This window comes from Kogia breviceps, chromosome 19 (genome assembly GCF_026419965.1).
Source record: "Kogia breviceps isolate mKogBre1 chromosome 19, mKogBre1 haplotype 1, whole genome shotgun sequence".
NCBI lineage: Eukaryota > Metazoa > Chordata > Mammalia > Artiodactyla > Physeteridae > Kogia > Kogia breviceps.
In genome coordinates, this window is record NC_081328.1 from 8,286,981 (window position 1) to 8,304,322 (window position 17,342).

The 17,342-nt window shown below is 49.9% G+C and overlaps 1 protein-coding gene across 1 annotated transcript in view; it reads right to left on the reverse strand.

The window, feature by feature from the left end:
• Positions 1–17,342, reverse strand: part of DNAH2 (dynein axonemal heavy chain 2) — a 92,152-nt gene that overhangs the window by 38,373 nt on the left and 36,437 nt on the right. The window contains exons 20-40 of the mRNA XM_059048939.2: positions 17,045–17,245; positions 16,797–16,953; positions 16,259–16,433; positions 15,692–15,855; positions 13,873–14,034; positions 13,669–13,772; positions 12,503–12,659; positions 12,269–12,351; positions 11,992–12,172; positions 11,468–11,606; positions 8,994–9,211; positions 8,677–8,778; positions 8,222–8,347; positions 7,596–7,706; positions 7,103–7,291; positions 6,554–6,657; positions 6,264–6,453; positions 5,539–5,719; positions 4,454–4,581; positions 3,972–4,124; positions 3,564–3,689 (exon numbers count right to left, since the gene is read on the reverse strand). Coding sequence (XP_058904922.1) covers positions 3,564–3,689; positions 3,972–4,124; positions 4,454–4,581; positions 5,539–5,719; positions 6,264–6,453; positions 6,554–6,657; positions 7,103–7,291; positions 7,596–7,706; positions 8,222–8,347; positions 8,677–8,778; positions 8,994–9,211; positions 11,468–11,606; positions 11,992–12,172; positions 12,269–12,351; positions 12,503–12,659; positions 13,669–13,772; positions 13,873–14,034; positions 15,692–15,855; positions 16,259–16,433; positions 16,797–16,953; positions 17,045–17,245 — 3,151 coding nt within the window. The remainder of the gene's footprint in view (positions 1–3,563; positions 3,690–3,971; positions 4,125–4,453; positions 4,582–5,538; positions 5,720–6,263; positions 6,454–6,553; positions 6,658–7,102; positions 7,292–7,595; positions 7,707–8,221; positions 8,348–8,676; positions 8,779–8,993; positions 9,212–11,467; positions 11,607–11,991; positions 12,173–12,268; positions 12,352–12,502; positions 12,660–13,668; positions 13,773–13,872; positions 14,035–15,691; positions 15,856–16,258; positions 16,434–16,796; positions 16,954–17,044; positions 17,246–17,342) is intronic.

A 17,342-nucleotide genomic window follows, 5' to 3' on the forward strand; every position in this document is an offset into this window, starting at 1 on the left:
AAAAAAGAAGTCTGCCTGAACCTTCAGATTTGCTTCAGCTTGGATTGGCTTCTCTCTTTGTCTGGTACACAACTGTCATCCCATGTCCTCTATCTTCCTCTTTCTTGGAATGCTCCTGCATTATGGTAGAGCACATCCTCTGGTAGCTTTCTGAGAAGAGGATGCAGTGGAGGTAATTTTTTTTTTTTTTGAGAGTCTGCTTGTCTGAAACATCTCTGATCTAGCTCCCTATGTGACAGGTTGTCTGGGTATAGCATTTGAGGCTGGAAATAATTTTCCTTCAGAATGTTGAAGCCTGCTTCATTGTTTACAGAGCCAATATTGCTATTGAGAAGTCCAACATTCTAATTCTTTTTTTTTTTTTTGCGGTACGCGGGCCTCTCACTGTTGTGGCCTCTCCCGTTGCGGAGCACAGGCTCCAGACGCGCAGGCTCAGCGGCCATGGCTCACGGGCCCAGCCGCTCCGCGGCATGTGGGATCTTCCCGGACCGGGGCACGAACCCGCGTCCCCTGCATCGGCAGGCGGACTCCCAACCACTGCGCCACCAGGGAAGCCCCAACATTCTAATTCTTGATCTTTTGCATGTCATCTCTTTTTTTTTTTTTTTTTCTCCCTTTTTGGAAGCTTGTTAAGTCTTCTCCTTTTCCTAGTGTTTTAAAATTTCACAATGCTGGGCCTTGGTAAGGATTTGTTTTATCTATTATGTCATGCATTTATAGATCCTTTAATTATGGAAACTTAGATGCTACAGCTCTGGGGATTCTTCGTGAATTGTTTGATTACTGATCCTGGCCTCCTCCATTTTCTCTGTTTCTACTTTTTGGAACTGCTGGTATTTCAGTGTTGTCTTTCCTAGACTGGCACTTGAATCTTAGTCTCTTTCCCACTTTGTCTGCTCTGCTCTATACTCCGGAATATTCCTTTTCCAATAGCATTTCATCAGTATTTCATGGATACAATACCTTAATCTTCTGAGTATACTAATGATAGATTTTTTTTAAAAAATTTCTTCTCTCTGCATTATCTATTTTCTCCAGTTTGCTTTTTCCTATTTGTTTTGGCTGCTTTCATGTTAGAGGCCTTCCTCAGATGTGTGGTGAGCCTTGGTTTTCGGCTCATATATTAGGGTGGAGGACTAAAGAGCTGAATGGAAGTTCTGAGTGTGTGAGTGGGGCCTGTAGACTGTGAGTGTCACTGTAGATGATTTATCTGGGACTTTCATTGGGAAATTTCCATTGTCGATGTCTTGTTCGCTCCTCTTGGGACAGAGAGATTCCCCAGAGAGAACTCTTCCAATTTCCTGTCTGGCTCCCAGCATTCTGGGGGTTTCACAGAAGGCTAAGGGTCTCAGCATTCAATATGTAAACATTCACTTAATCCCCATTTTTTTTTTTTTTTTTTTTTTGCGGTACGCGGGCCTCTCACTGTTGTGGCCTCTCCCGTTGCGGAGCACAGGCTCCGGACGCGCGGGCTCAGCAGCCATGGCTCACGGGCCCAGCCGCTCCGCGGCATTGTGGGATCTTCCCGGACCAGGGCACGAACCCGTGTCCCCTGCATCGGCAGGCGGACTCTCAACCACTGTGCCACCAGGGAAGCCCTAATCCCCATTTTTAATAGAGTTTTCTCCTGCCCTCAACTATACCATGTGTCCCCCAGACCAGAGACCTACTATTGTTACCCTCTAGTCTTCCACCAAAGTGGGAGAGGCACGGCCATCCAGGGTAGCAGAGAAGGGGAGATCTGCTCCCAAGACTGTCGGCCACCAATCCTTCTCATTTCAGCTACACCTCCTTTACTCACTTCTCCCACCTACTCCCAACTCACAATTCTCCCCACTTCCAGCCTCTCAGGTTTGCTGAGTAAGTCACAACTTGATTCATTTATTTCCCATGTCACAATTTTGCTGTCATTGCCTCTCCCATTCTCCCCATCCTTTTGGGTATAGATGCCTTATTTGTAAAAATCTCTTCAGAGTAGTTGTAGCGGGTTTTCAAAAGGAAACAAAATTGTTTTTAATCCAACTTTTTACCTGGAAGTCCTCTCTGTGAGTTGCTGGATTTTTAACATTTCAATTATAATATTTTTTCATTTGTAGGAATGCTGTTGGTTCTTTTCAATCCTACTTTGTTTAGAAGTCTCTTGTTCCTGGATCACAGTTTCAAGCTTCTCTCTTGTTTCTTTATTTTTATTTATTTCTTTATTTATTTTGCTGTGCCGTGCGGCTTGCCCCTGTGGGATCTTATCTCTCCGACCAGGGATCAAACCCTCGCCCTTGGCAGTGAAAGCGCAGAGTCCTAACCACTGGACCACCAGGGAATTCCCCTCTCTTATTTCTTTAAACATATTAAATTTAGTTATTTCCAGAATTCTGTGCTGATTATTTTCCATGTTTGAAGTCTTTGTGGATCTGATTCTGCTGTTCTGTTGTTCTTTGGCAACCCATTCGTAGTATCTTATTTCCTTGTGTGTTTTGTGATTTTTGACCAGAAGCTGCTCATTTTCTTGGACTTTTATGAGAATTCTTTGAGCCTTAAGTTGAAGCTTCATTATTCTAGAAATAATTTGCATTTGCTTCTGCCAGTCACTTGGGGGAGACACTAACAAACTGGAAATACTTAAAATTAAGTTCTAAATTTGAGATTTGGGTCATTACACATTAAAATAAATTATGACCAGGAACCATGTGAAGGCTGACTTGTGGTTAGGAAATCTCAAAGGAGATTTTGCCCCTTCTTCTCATCAGCAAAGGTCACGACAAGCATGTTTCTTTACTGCATGGACCCTCCTCAGTGGTGGGTTTCTCATTTTCCCACTTACTGAAGGTGTTTTCCTTTGTGGACGGAAGTTTATGCATGACTGGGTTTTTTGTTATACCTCAAAATGTGCGCTGCTTTATCTCCTACCCCCAGTGCCTTAAGTTCAACAAAAACGTGCAGGGAGAAATCCAGCTTTCTCATTCACTTGCCTCCCTGCTTTTACTTCCCCTCCTCATCCCAGAATTCTTCCTTTCTTGCCAGTTTAGCAATACATTTTAAAAGATGTATTGTTATATTTTTATCCAGCATTTTAGTGGTTTCAACTGAAAGAATCATTCAGGGTATCTAAACTACCATACTGCCAGAGAAGAAAATTCCCACACTTTCTGAAAGGCTCTTTTCCTGGCCTCTTCCATCCCATTCCTCTCATATATCAAAGAGCTCCTAGCAGTCTCTCCTCAAGGCTCCCTGAATGAGGAAAGAGGTAGAGACAGGAGAGGGCTACCAGGTAGAAAGTAGAAAGGCCAGGGGATCAGCGGTCTCAGTGAAGTCAAGGAACTGATGAGTAGAAGTACTTGAGCTGGTGAGTCAGGGAGTAGGGAGTTGAGGTGACAAAGTAGAATGTTTGAATGGGCCTGTATGGTTTTATAGATAAGGAAGCCCAAAGAGATGCCAACTGTGTTGCTCAAAGTCACAGCCAGTGAATGGACAGCTAGTGAAGGATAGAGCAAGGCCTGGAGGCCAGGTGTCCTGTTTCCAGACCCACATCACACACGAGGTCAGGGAGAGTCTTGAGGAACAAATACCTTGCCGTAGTCGATGACCGGCAGCTCGATGCTGGGGAATAGATCTTGCACGATGGCATTGAAGAGTGGCGCATCCACCGAAGTTAGCTTGGCGATGTTCATGTCTCTCATCGAGAGCAGCAGAACCTGAATGGGAAAAGACAGAGACTCAGGCTCGCGGAGCCAGGGCCGAGGCACTCATTAGGCCCTTCCTCTCCAACTGGGTGAGAGGCAGGAGCTAAGAACAATGGATACATCCGAGCTAGTCTTGAGCGATAGAACAGGTGGAACTCAGGCAACACCTGAGGGGAGGGGCAGGAGGGTGGGAAACCTAAGCTAGCAAAAGTAAGGATCTCAAAAACTTCAGTGAAGGCGCATAGGACCAGTGACAATGGAGGTTAAGGTCCAACGGTCGTGTCCTCAATCTACCTCTTCATCAGACAGATCCGGCTGCAGGCGGCGCTTCTTGCCAGCGCAGTGCAGGAGGGAGGTGAGGGCTCGTAGGCCAAAGTCATAATGGTCCTGTCTGGAGAGCTGCTGCACGGCCAGCGAGTAAAGTGTGTACACCTTCTTGGCCAGAATCTGGAGAACAAAATAGAGGAGGAAACAGTCCATCTCCCCACCAATCCCTCTGCTTCATCTAGGGACAGTTACAGATCCAAGAAGCTAGGTCCCGGGACTTGGAGCAGCTGGGAGGTGCTCTATGGAAAGTCCTGATGAGAAGATCCTGTGAATCGTGCCATCAAGGACTAGTGACACCATAGAGGGGAGACCTCCCTCCATATCCTACTGACAGCCATGTAAGTTCCTTGTAGGATAAACTGATTATGAGGCCTCCAGGGGGTTCTTCGGTCCAGAGAATAATCACGGAAGGGAAATAAAGTATTGGAGACAAGAGATTATCAGAATACCTTGCAGTTGCCAAATCCTTCCCCAAAGAGAATGATTTCTGCAATGAGGGTAGAATCGGGCACCACCATGGCAACTGGACGGAACATGGATTTAAGATTATCAGGAAGCTCTGTGCGACCAGCGTAGCCTGGAAAACAGTGCCATTTATTCAGAATCCATACTGCTTCCCAAAGACCTACTTCCCAATCAGTCCCATTTTCCCCATCCCCAGCTCCATCCCTAACTCCCTCCCCAGCTCCAACTCTGAGACCTCTTCTTTTCTCATCTCAGCCCTGGCTTTTCCCACACCAACTTTGCTCTTCTTTCCTACCCCTGGTCCATTCCTTAACCTTCTGCATGGCCCTGATTCAAACTCAAATCACAGAGCTGTCAAGTTCCCATCTCTCCAAGTTCCATGTATAACTCACGTGAGTGCTAATAGAAATCGCACCTGTTTATCTGATTCTTTCAGGGCCGAAACCCTTTCCTGTTTTCTCCTAGTTCCTTCCTCCAGAGCTGTTCCCAGGCAACAGTAATGAGAGACCCTAGGCCCTGCACTTTGGGGGAAGAGTCTCCCATTCGGCAAAAGGGATGGCAGACAGACCAGAACTCTGGGAGCTAGTCCAACAAAAGATGGCTAAGCACTTTATTATTATTATTTTTTTTGCGGTACTCGGGCCTCTCACTGTTGTGGCCTCTCCCATTGCGGAGCACAGGCTCTGGACGCGCAGGCTCAGCGGCCATGGCTCACGGAACCAGCCGCTCCGCGGCATGTGGGAATCTTCCCAGACTGGGGCATGAACCCATGTCCCCTACATCGGCAGGTGGACTCTCAACCACTGCGCCACCAGGGAAGCCCTAAGCACTTTAAAAGACTAGGGCTACATATATGCCTGCAAGCTGTTATTAATCCCTTTAGGGAGAACAGTAAGATTGCCACCCCTTCTTTTAGAAATGTGTACGTTTATCCTTCTCTTACACTTTATGGTCTTTAGCCACATTTCACTTGGCTAAAAACACTGGCAAGGGGTGGGGGGATGCACAGTTATTTGCCCTGAACACTCAGTTCTCCCCCTGGGAGCCCCATCTACTCCCAGGCCCTTACCAGGGTTCATGGTGATGAAGATCCCACAGGACCACACCAGATTTATTTCAAAGCCCTCAAAATGGAAGCGGGTGAGGCCGGCAGCCAGGGCTGAGAGGATGGACAGGATCTGCTGGGCCACCACGGAGAGCACTTCCACGTTGATGCGGTTAAACTCATCAAAGCAGCCCCAGGCGCCCATCTGTGGGTGGCGGGGTGGGGGGAGTCACTGGGAGCAAGAAAAGTACCCCCAGACTGGGAGAAACTAAAAATTGTGACTAACATGTTCTCCCTGAAATGTTTGGATAGGAGCAGCAGCCTCTAAAATGAATGTGTGTGTGTGTGTGTGTGTGTGTGTGTGTGTGTGTGTGTGTGTGTGTGTGTGGTGGAGGTGGAGGGGGCCCCATAGCACTGTTGTGGTTTCTGGCCAGAACTTTCCATCAGACAGGAAGGGTCTAGGGGAATGCCTGAGAGGTGCGGGTGGGAAAGTGACCAGGGTAGGGAACTTGTGGGTGTTGAGCGCCTCCAGTGTGCATGAGTTATTGAATCCTTACATAATCTTATGATTTTGCAAATAAGCAAAGTGAAGCTCAGGGAGGCGCAGGGACTTCCCCGGTTGTAAGAACTAACTGAGGCGATGCAGGGTCGTCAGCTACAAAGCACTGAACCAGATCTGAGTTTCAGCTGACTTTCTAGAACTAAAAGAAATTGAAGGGGCCTCGTGGCCAGGCTGGCAGGATGCTAACCTGGGCCAGGCCTGAGTACATCCGGCCCATGGACTTATAGTCGAGGCCCTCAGAGCAGTTGACCACGATGACATATATGCCGAGGGCCTTGCCCAGGTCCTTGACGGTCTCGGTCTTCCCCGTGCCTGCGGGACCTTTGGGGGATCCACCTCGATGCAGGTGCAGGGCCGTGGTCAGTGTCATGTAACACCTGGGGATGGAGGACAGGACTAAAGCCGGACTCCTGGAAGCCTTGGCTCGGCATTCGCTGCCCCTACCCCAAGCCCCTTGTTCGCCTCCCCACGGCCGACCTGTCTGTCAGCGGGGTGATGACAAGCCGGCCAGAGTTACCCAAGTACTCATAACCATACTGGAACTGTGTGTTGGTCTGGCGGATGATACAGTCGTCGAGCTCCTAGGGAAACAGGGCAGAGTAAGAGAGGGGCGGGCTTGGAGAAAGACACAGAGCTGCAGCGATGGCTCACAGGAGGACTGGAGGCGGCAGGGGAGTTGCAGGGAGAAGACTGGGGGCTCCGTTTAGAGTCAGATGGAGGGACGGGCTTACGGCCAAGATGGAAACTGGGGGTCACGCTGCACGTGTCCAGCCCAACCTATTGCAGCAGCTGCTTGGAGCCTTTCTGAGTCCCGATCAAGTGACACCCAGCGTGGGCACTCCCTGGAGAAGTGCCACTTGCCACTCCTCACTTGGCAGATTCGAGAGAGAGTTACGAGCTGGATTCGGGTGCTGTGATAGGACTAAGGGTTGGGTTGGGATATTACTGTATTTAGAGAACATGAATTTAGTTAAAGCATTAGGATTGGGTTTAGGGCACGGGAGTGGGAAGCTGGCCCTTCGGCACCTTCTCCCAGTAGAAGCGCAGTTGGCTGAGCCAGTCGAAGGAGCTGACATCCATGAGGCCACTCTTATAAAGCTTCTCCAACACGTCCCGGGCGTGGACTTCTATTGTGACCAGAGCCACAATTTTAAGGCGCATGATCTTGGTCAGGTTCCCCCTGATGGCTTCCGAGTACTTATTCAGTATTGACACCTGCGGAACGAGGTGCCAGAGAAGAAGGTGGCCCGAGCAACGCCAACAAAAATCACGCCTCATCCCAGCATCATTCCGCATCCAACCGCGATGCTGACCCCACCCCCACTGCAGCTCCTGGCCCCCAACATCAGCACAGGGAGACGTACTTCTGACCCACCCAACCTCTTCTTGCTGGACGCCTTCCATAACGCACCCTCGTTCGGACCCTGTCCACCAGCTCATCGCTAATTCTGACCCAATGTATTGCCCCCTTCCTCCAGCTCTAACTCCAGGCCTCTCCCGTCCTGGCAGGGCTCCCCACCTGCTTCTTCTTCATGACCTTGAGGATTTTCTTGTCTCCCCGCTCCTTAGCTGTCAGCAGGCACTTGGTGACATCGGCCGTCCACTGGATCTGACTGGCAGTGACCACAACCTGGAGCGCGTGTACAGACTCTATTCCAAAGCCCTGTCCCTGGCCGCACACACGGGCCGGCTCCCCAAACCCAGCTTCTTCCGGGACCAGCTGCTACTCCTCTCACTACGCCTAAATTGTTCTGAAGGACGGGCACGTGCCCAAGTCAGGAGCTAAGGGTCCACGGTGCAGGCTTCCGGGGCCACAGCCCAGAACAGGGGGCAGGAAACCCGCCTTTTGTGCGACTCAAGATCCTGTCCTTGGGGACATCTGTGGTGGCCCAGTGGCTAAGACTCCGTGCTCCCAATGCAGGGGGCCTGGGTTCGACCCCTGGTCAGGGAATTAGATCCCACATGCTGCAACTAAAGATCCCGCATGCTGCAACTAAGACCCGAAGCAGCCAAATAAATAAATAAATAAATAAATAAATAAATAAATATTTAACAGAAAGAAAGAAGAAGATCCTGTCTTTACATTGGCTGCTTCCTTTCGGCTCGGTCCTCCTTGTTCCCTCATTTCCATTGACCCCAGCTCACCTGGCCAGCCCACTCCTTCACCCACTTGTCCCTCTTGTTAAGAAACTTCTTGAGGGCCAGGCGGCAGTTCCGGAGAAGGTCCCGGAGGGTCACCCTCATGGTCCGCTCCACATCGCCAAGCCAGGACTGGGGGGAGGTGAGAACAGGATGGCTCGCCCTCAGGGCCACAGTCAGCAGTCCCCAGAGTGAAGATGCTTGGGAAACAGGACTCCGGGGTTTGGGGGCCCAAGAGAGGAGCAGGAGCTGGGAAGCAGCTGGCCTGCACCCCTGAGGGAAATGGAGACTGGGGGCAGACTGTCTGACTTTCGGGTGCAGGGTAGAGGTTAAGAGTTTTAGGAATGGCAGGTGGGAGGGCAAAAAGTGACTAATATCCCTTCACAGAGATGCCCTCTCCTCACAGAGCCAAGCAAACTTAGAAGAGTCAGCTTGCTTCTTAGGCCCTCGTCGCAGCTCACCTCCACAGGCCCTTCCAGAAGTACCGAGTGGAGGAAATCGACATACTCGCCGTCGCTCGAGAACATTCCCACCGCTTCCCATTTGCTGCTGGGTCCCCCGACCTGCAGAAACAGGAAGCTCTTGAGCCCTTGGAGGGTAATTTCTGCTCCTCCCCCCTCCCCTCTGTGTTACCAATTCTAGAAAGTTCTGTCCCAGATACCCAGAATCATTATATCCCCCTCCTGCTGGGAGGGCACAGTCCCCTCCGAGGCCTTGAACACCTTGATGTCACCATCCCTCCCCTGCCCTCCTTCGCATCATGGCCACTTCTACTGACCTTCTGCATTCTCAGCAATTTGATGTTGTCAAAGCATTTTTTGAGGTGTGGCTGCACAGCCTCTGGGTTGCGGGACTGGCCCAGAATCTCCAGGAGGTCATCGTTGGACAAGAAGTAGAAGCGGGGGAACATATGGCGCTTGGTCTCTAAATACATATCCAGAGACTTCTGGATGTCTTCCAGGATTGTGTTCATTTCTATCAATGTGTCCAGGAGGCCTAGAGAGGAGAACAGTGAATGATACTTGGTGGCCCTTTTACCATTGCCCTGAGTAGATGTGGAGCCTCCAACTATATCCACTTTGCCAGCTCTTGAGTGTTGGGGCACAGACTGCCATATGGTTTTTGGAAGCAGATGCAGTGTCCCCAATCACTCTTTTCCCATCCTCTTCATTAATTCATTATTAAGTATTCATTATACACTATTGTATGTATTATATATTACATATTAATTATACAATTCCATTAATATAACTACATCTCCCATCAGTCCTTTCCCACCAAAGAAGTGGGGCCCTGCCGATCATCCCAAGAGCTTCTGAAAACTAGAGCTTGTTCTGCATATAAACAATTCGACAAGTTAAAACACTAGATTTGGGACTTCCCTGCTGGTGCAGTGGTTAGGGCTCCGCCTGCCAATGCAGGGCACAAGGGTTTGAGCCCTGGTCCAGGAAGATCCCACATGCCGCAGAGCAACTAATCCTGTGAGCCACAACTACGGAGCCCACGTGCCACAGCTACTGAAGCCCACGCCCCCTAGAGCCCGTGCTCCACAGCAAGAGAAGCCACCGCAACGAGAAGCCCACGCACTGCAACAAAGAGTAGCCCCCGCTCACCGCAACTAGAGAAAGCTCGTGTGCAGCAACGAAGACCCAATGCAGCCAAAAATAAATAAATTGAAAAACAAGTTAGATTTAAATACATATCACACGCACACAATGAAAGGGGTCTGCAGTCACCGGGGTTGCCAGTGTCCCTCGTGACAGAGCAAAAAAAGAGCACTAGAGGGACTTCCCCGCGGGTCCAGTGGTTGCGACTACCGAGCTCCCACTGCAGGGGGCGTGGCCCCGATCCCTGGTTGGGGAACTAGGATCCCGCAAGCCTCGGGCGTGGCCAAACAAACAAACAAAAAGAGCACTAGATTGAGAGGCAGACGATGGCCATCCAAACTGCGGCTCTTTCACTTAATTAGCAGGTCAGTTAACCTCAGGGAGCTTTTACCTGTTTGTAAAATGGTAATAAGATCCACCTCAAAGAAACATTCGAGATATAAAATGTGTTCACATTTGTAGCTTCTTGATAACGTTAGTTTCTTCCCAGCCTTAGATTTTGATTAGCTCATCTCCTGGTCTTCCAAGTTTCTCACTTTCTGAAGAAAGCATGGACGTCACGGAGTCTGAACTCTGAGGTGACCCTCAGGCCTTCAAGTACAAAGCCTACAGGCTGTTAGAACCTTTGAGCGACCACCTGAGAGGCCCCTGGAGACCACAGGGAGACCGGGTAGCAGTGGACAACACAGTTTTGTTCTGTGTTCAACAAAGAGATGGCTCCGCTGATAAATTGTTCTAAAATGTAATTATGTCAATTATCTACATTTTACCGGAGTAATCGAATAATAATTTTTCTGATGTGTATACTCAAGGTTCTTGGGGAAATGAAGAATTGTTAGCTTGGCCCTTGGCAAAAAAAAAGAGGTCCTCCGTACCCCATGCCAAAGCTCTTCTCAGGACATGCACTGTAGGTACCCATCGCCAAGCATGACTTCCTGATTCTTTACCCCAGTCGAGCACAATCAACCAGACCTCACTATGTGTACATCTCTCCCCCATCCCCTTACCCAATCCCCATACCTACCAAGATGTCTACATTAAAGACTAGCTAATCTGATAAAGCAATTAAAGTCAAGGTAATAACGATAGCTCATAGTAACCAAAGATTTTCTCTGTGCCATTTAATGTGACAAGTGCTTTATCTGCATTATCTCATTTACCTGCATCATCTCATCGAATGAACCAGCTAGAGAAGAAGAGTGAACCCTCAATCAGTGTTTCTTGAGGCACAATACTAATAATTGAGCACTAACTTTATGCCAGACACTGTACTGAGTGCTACATACTCCTCTATTATCCTTACAAAGACCCTGAGAAATAGCTATCTTTAACCCCACACGCACTACAGGTGAGGAAACTGCAGTACGGAGGAAGCAAGCTGCCCGAGAGCACACAATCGGTAAGGCATGAGTCAGATTTTGAACTCAGGTCTGTCTGATTCCATATCCCATCCTCTTAACCACTGTATTGTACTCTGCTCAAATATGTGTTGAGTTTAATTTACGAAACTACTGTTTAATGCTTAGAAGAGGTGGTGGTGATGGTAGGACAGCCAGGTGCAATGGTCAATCTGTCAGTAAATGAAGAATGTGGCCATGACTTCACATACATAAAGCACCAGCTGAGGTTACGTCAGGGCTCAGACCTGGATAGTGGGTGTTCCGGAGAGCATTGGGGTCCTTGCTCATCCGGTCCATGACGTCTTTCCAGTTGCCGTTGACTTGGTCAAATAAGCCTGATTCATTGGGCAGCTGCTTGCGGATGTCCTCTCCTAGGAAGATATTCTGAAGGGCCAAACAACCGGCATGAGAGGCTGTTTCTCACACACTCTCCACACTCTGCTCCCTGCTCTCAGACCAGGAATGACAGTTGAGGAGAAGATCAAGAGCATCAGAACCAAAGAGCAAGATGCTCAAGTTCTAGAAGGAAACTTGGGATTGGGAGGCCAGGTCTGTGGGTCCGAGAAGAAAAACGGAAAAAGAACAAAAGCTTTTCAAGGAGGGGGCTGAAGATGAGAGGTAATAACCAAGAGTCAGATGCCTACGTCCCAGATGAAGAATGGCTTTAGAGGTGGGAAAACGGGGCCGATAACGGGGCAACTATCTAGGTCCTATACAAATAAAGGAGTCAAAACAGCAGGTAGGGAGAGCTCAGGCAGTGAATCCTGACCTCTAGGTACATCCACTGACGCTGCACTGTGAGCACCATCTCAATAACTTCCAAAATGAGGGAGAGGCAGCGTTCCCAGTGGTCTACATCCTTCTCAAAGGCCTTGACGAAACGAGATGCCTTCATGGTAGACAGAGCCACCTGGTTATCTTCCAGCGCCTGAAATACTTCTTCTGTTCCCCTGCGGTGGAAGGTATCACAATCAAAATCATAGTCCAGCCCCATCTGCCAAGCCTCGGTCCCCACTCTACAGCCCAGGTCACACAGCCCTGTCTACCTGAGTCGGTGATGGCCTTTATCCTTGTAGGGGACTATGTCTAGCTGAATCACCTCCCAGGTCTCGGCAATGTTTTGTAATGCCTGCGGAAAGAAATTGGGGAACAGATCAATCAGGTATTTAGTCCCCAAGGGTAATAGGAGCGAGGAGGGGCCATCAGATGATGAAAAGCTGGAAGCCTTTGTTCCAGGAAGCTTAGGAAATGAGGGACCATGGGAAAGGACTCTGTCATACCAACTCTATAGCCAGCTCTCTGGTTGCTGAGGCAGAGATCTCCCCAATTTTCTCCACATGCTGATCCATCCCAAGCTCCACGATCTGCTCCAAGGTGAAGCTTTCAGATCCCTGATCAAACTCCCGTTGGACTTCATCCCTGACCTGATCCCAGTGCCTGGAGCCAGGGACAAAAGGTCAGAGCAGGACGCTGGAACACCAGAGCCTACTGGAAAGTATCGGCATCACTCCCCATTGGCTTTCTCCCATTGGGATATTATGATTCCGTGTATTTATTAATTCACGATTCAACAGATATTTACTAAATAGCCTCTAAAATACAATCTTAGGCACTGTGGGGAACACAGAGATTGAGGTGCTGACTCTCTGGAGAGGGAGTTAGGACGGATGATTGCAGGTTCACTGGGCCAACTGCTTTACACGAACCATTTCATTTTCATGGCCACTCTATAAATGAGGACCACTCTATACATGTTATTCCACTTACACAGGCAGAAACTGAGGCTTAGAGAGGGTAAATAACTTAAGCAAATAAAGCGGTTAGGTGATACTTAATTGCATAATACTTACTAGTGAAGCATTGCCAAAAACATTATGCTGGAGGCAATACCAAAGAAGTAACATTACTTACTCCTAAATGAATAGATAGATAATTATTAAAACACCATTTATAAAATAGTTTATTCTAGCCTCAATGGTTTCAAAGCCCTCTTCTATCACGTGATAAATTCCAGATGCACTAAAAGAGGTAAACTTGAAAAGCAAAATTATAAAGTGTGAGAAGAAAGTATGGAGAGAGTGTGTCTACAACTCTGGGGTAGACGGGGTCCTCTTAAACAAGGCACAAAAGCAAAACCCCTAAAGGACAAAAGTTAGGCTTTGGGCTACAACATGCAAGTGTCTGTAGGACAGAAGACGTAAAGCTTAGCTCTGACAGACAACATAAATTGAGGGGAGACGGAAGGGAAAGAGCCAAGAAGGTCGGAGAACCCAGGACAATATCACAGACGGAGGACGGCGGTGGGCTCTTGGGAAGCATTCTTCAAGGCGTGTGTTGGTGAACAGAGGGGCAGAGAGAGCTAGGAATGCCATGGAGGGGACAATCTGGAGAACCAGGTGACGGCCAGGCCAGGGGGCGACCCCCAGGAGCCGAGGGGCAGCCTCACCGCTCTCGAAGGGCGGGGTTTCGCAGGTCCAAGATGAGAGGCATGGTCCTCTTGAACTGCTCTATTTTTGAGCGAGTGGTTTCAATAATCTCCCAGTTTCGGTCCTGAGCAAAAGCGAGAGGTGTCAGAAGACCTGACCATCTTTCCCACATGGCCCCTTCCTCAGTCAGCCTGCCTGCGGCCCCCCACCCTCTCCCCACGCACCTTGTACTCTTTGGCCAGTCTGGTGAGGCGGCGAAACAGCCCGTGGGCCATGGTCTCCATGGCCTCCGTCTGCAGGGTCAGGAACCGGCCGGTCTTCCACTGGTTCCAGTTTTTCTCCCAGTCTCGGGTGATCTCCCAGACTTGCTGCAGCGTGTCCAACTCCTTCGTGGCCAAGAGCAGACAGGTGCATTGAGTGATGTGACTCTCGCCCTCCTCCTCCCTGGCAAACACGCAGGGCCTCTCCTCCTCTCATTCTGAGAAGCTTTTCCCTCCTGGCAACATACAGCTGCCTCCCCAGTTCACAATTTTTTTCCTCCACTCTCTTGCCTTAAGAGCGCCTCAGGGAACAAGCACATGAAAAGATCCTCGGACTTCCCTGGTGGCGCAGTGGTTAGGAATCCGCCTGTCAATGCAGGCGACATGGGTTCGAGCCCTGGTCCAGGAAGATTCCACATGCTGCGGAGCAACTAAGCCCATGCGCCGCAACTACTGAGCCCACGTGCTGCAACTACTGAAGCCCGCGCACCTAGAGCCTGTGCTCCACAACAAAAGAAGCCACTGCAATGAGAAGCCCGCGCTCCGCAAAGAGGAGTAGCCCCTGCCCGCTGCAACTAGAGAAAGCCCGCGTGCAGCAATGAAGACCCAATGCGGCCAAAATAAATAAGTAAATAAATAATATTTTTTTTAAAAAAAGAAAAAGATCCTCAATGTCATTAGTCAGTAGGGACATGCAAATCAAAACCACAGTGAGATACTTCATGCCCACTAGGATGGCTAGAACCAAAAGTAAAGGGGGGGGCATGCTGGCAAGGATGTGGAGAAGTAGGGACCCTTGTACACTGCTAGTGGGAGAGTAAAATGCTGCAGCTGCTGTGGAAAACAGCTTGGAGGTTCCTCAAAACGTTAAACATAGAGTTACCATATGATCCAGCAATTCCACTCCTACGTACATACCCACAAGAATTGGGATTGGGAACTCAAACGAATACAAGTATGCACATAGTCACAGCAGCACCACTTAACAGTAGCTAAAAAGTGGAAACAACCCAATGTCCACTGACAGGTTAATGCATAAACAAAATCCATACAATGGAATATTATTCACCCATGGAAAGAAATGAGGTACTGACACATGCTACATCATGGATGATCCTTGAAAATACTACACTAAATGAAAGAAGCCAGACACAAAAAGTCACATATTGCATGCTTTCCTTTACACACAATGTCCAGAATAGGCAAAACCCATGTTCAGTTGACCATTAAAAACCAGAGGGGTTAGGGACACCAACCCTCTACACAGTCGAGAGAACCTGTGTATAACTTATAGTCTGCCCTCCACATTCACAGCTCATCCATATCCATGGTTCCCCATCCGTGGATTCAACCACAGATTGTGTAGTATTGTAGTATTTACTATTGAAAAACATCCGCGTGTAAGCGGACCTGCTCAATTCAAACCCGTTGTTGTTCAAGGGTCAACTGTAAGTAGAAAATAGATTAGTGGTTGACAGGGGCTGGGGGGAGAGGGAATGGCGGGTTACTGCTAATGGGTGTAGGGTTTCTCTTGGGGGTAATGAAAATGTTTTAGAATTAGGGGTGATGGTTACACAGCATTGTGAATGTGCTAAACGCCACTGAACCGTTCACTTTAAAATGGTTCTTTTGTTACCTCAGTTTTCCCCCCATTTTTTTAAAAAAAGCTCTTCATGTACCCATCTTCCTGGCCCCAGTTGTTTTCCCAGGCAGGTTGGGACCCACCCTCCTGCCTCCTGCCCCCTACGCTTGGTCACAACGAGGGCCCTGCTCGGCACACCACCTTCTCCAGGTTCTGCAGGTCCTTGGAGGCTGGCTGCTCGATCTTGAAGATGCCCAGGTTGGCACGGAGATTGTTTTCTTCCTCCCGCATGGCATTCAGCATGGCCCGTACATGGGCTATCTGCTCCAGGGCCGCCTGGTGCCCCACGTTGCTGGTGAAGGGGCCTGTGGGGAGTCCAAGGTGAAGTTCAGATTCCCACTCAAGGCCAAGGTCCCCGGAAAGGCCACCGTGGCTTGCCTACCTCTTTGTGGGTAAATCTCACTTCTCTCCTCCCACAAGAGAAGGAAAACAAGAGGGAATGCATTGAAAGAATGCACTGAAACTACTAACTGTGGCTCGAGAGTCAGAAACGGGTGGGACATGAAAAGTCAGTGTGAGAAAACTGGAGAGGCTATGAGCTGGGCTGCTGCCTTCCAGCCAAGACTAAGCGACGACAGGAGTGTCACCGACAGACGTGCCAGGTTCTTTCCCCTGCTCAGCCTTGTCTGCACCTCCCTCGGCACCTAGGCTTTGAAAGACTAGGTCAAGACAAAGGGAAAGCCAGGGGAGAGGTTGCGAGACGGGTACCTTTGAATTCAAATTCTTCCAGAAGATTGTGTGCCTTCTTCTTGAAATCATCAGCTGAGTGAATGAGGCCTGTCCTGAACTTCTCCTTGTGCCTCTTCAGCATTTGTTCACTGTCCAGCACGGCTTGCTGGAAGGCGACCCACTGCCCGCTGAGACTGTCCAGCATCTCCAGCACCTGGGGACATCACAGAGTGGAGGTGACCCATGAGCAGGAGCCCTGCCCGTCCCACCAACGCTTCAAAGAACTCTTTTCCGATCCTCTGGACCAGCATCTGTGTCCAAGTTCCACGTGCAATGAGGCCCAAAGACATCAAGCAGCGGATGGGCCTGAAAGAGATCCTCAGGGTGACCCGAAAGATCATTCGAGTTAGCTTTGGCTCTCAGAGGCTTTGGGGCCTTGCGCCTTCTCCCCCACCCACTTCTCTGCTCTCCCTCCTGACTGCCAAGGGTCTCCGACATGGGGCGTCAGCGTCCCCGGCAACCTGGGGCTGGAAGGGGCCGGGCTCAGGGGGGTGGGCCGCGCGCCTTAGGAACTCACGCTGTCCTCAACTGGCACCTCGTACTTCTCGAGGATGGAGAACTGCTCGTGTATGGGAGGGATCTGGGTCTCCAAGTTGGGCATATGGTGCTGCAGGGTCTCCATGAGGTGCAAGCTGACCTCCAGTTCCTCCAGCGTCTGGGGAGGGTGGCTGATTCTGCAGCGTGGGCGAAGAGAGCGTGGGCGGGCGCGAAGGCCGGGCCCACCCTCCCCGCTGCGCAGCCTGAGCCCGCGCCCACCCGCCGTACTTCTCCGCGCTCTCCTGCAGGTAGGTGTGCAGCTCCAGGAGGCGCCTGTCCGCCATCGCCTTGAGCAGGGTCGTGAACTTGTTCTGCCACTCGTTGCAGTGCTGCACCAGCGAGAACTTGAGGTGCGAGCAGTCCAGCAACACGAACTGGAGGTTGAGGACCGTCTCCTCCTTCTGCACGTTATTAGCCACCTCCGTGTAGCTGAAAAGGCCCGCATCCCCGCTAGCACGTCTTTTTCTTTGCAGACGAGCCAGGTGCCCTGCCTGGGTGATACTTTCCTCCCAGCCAGCAGCGCTGA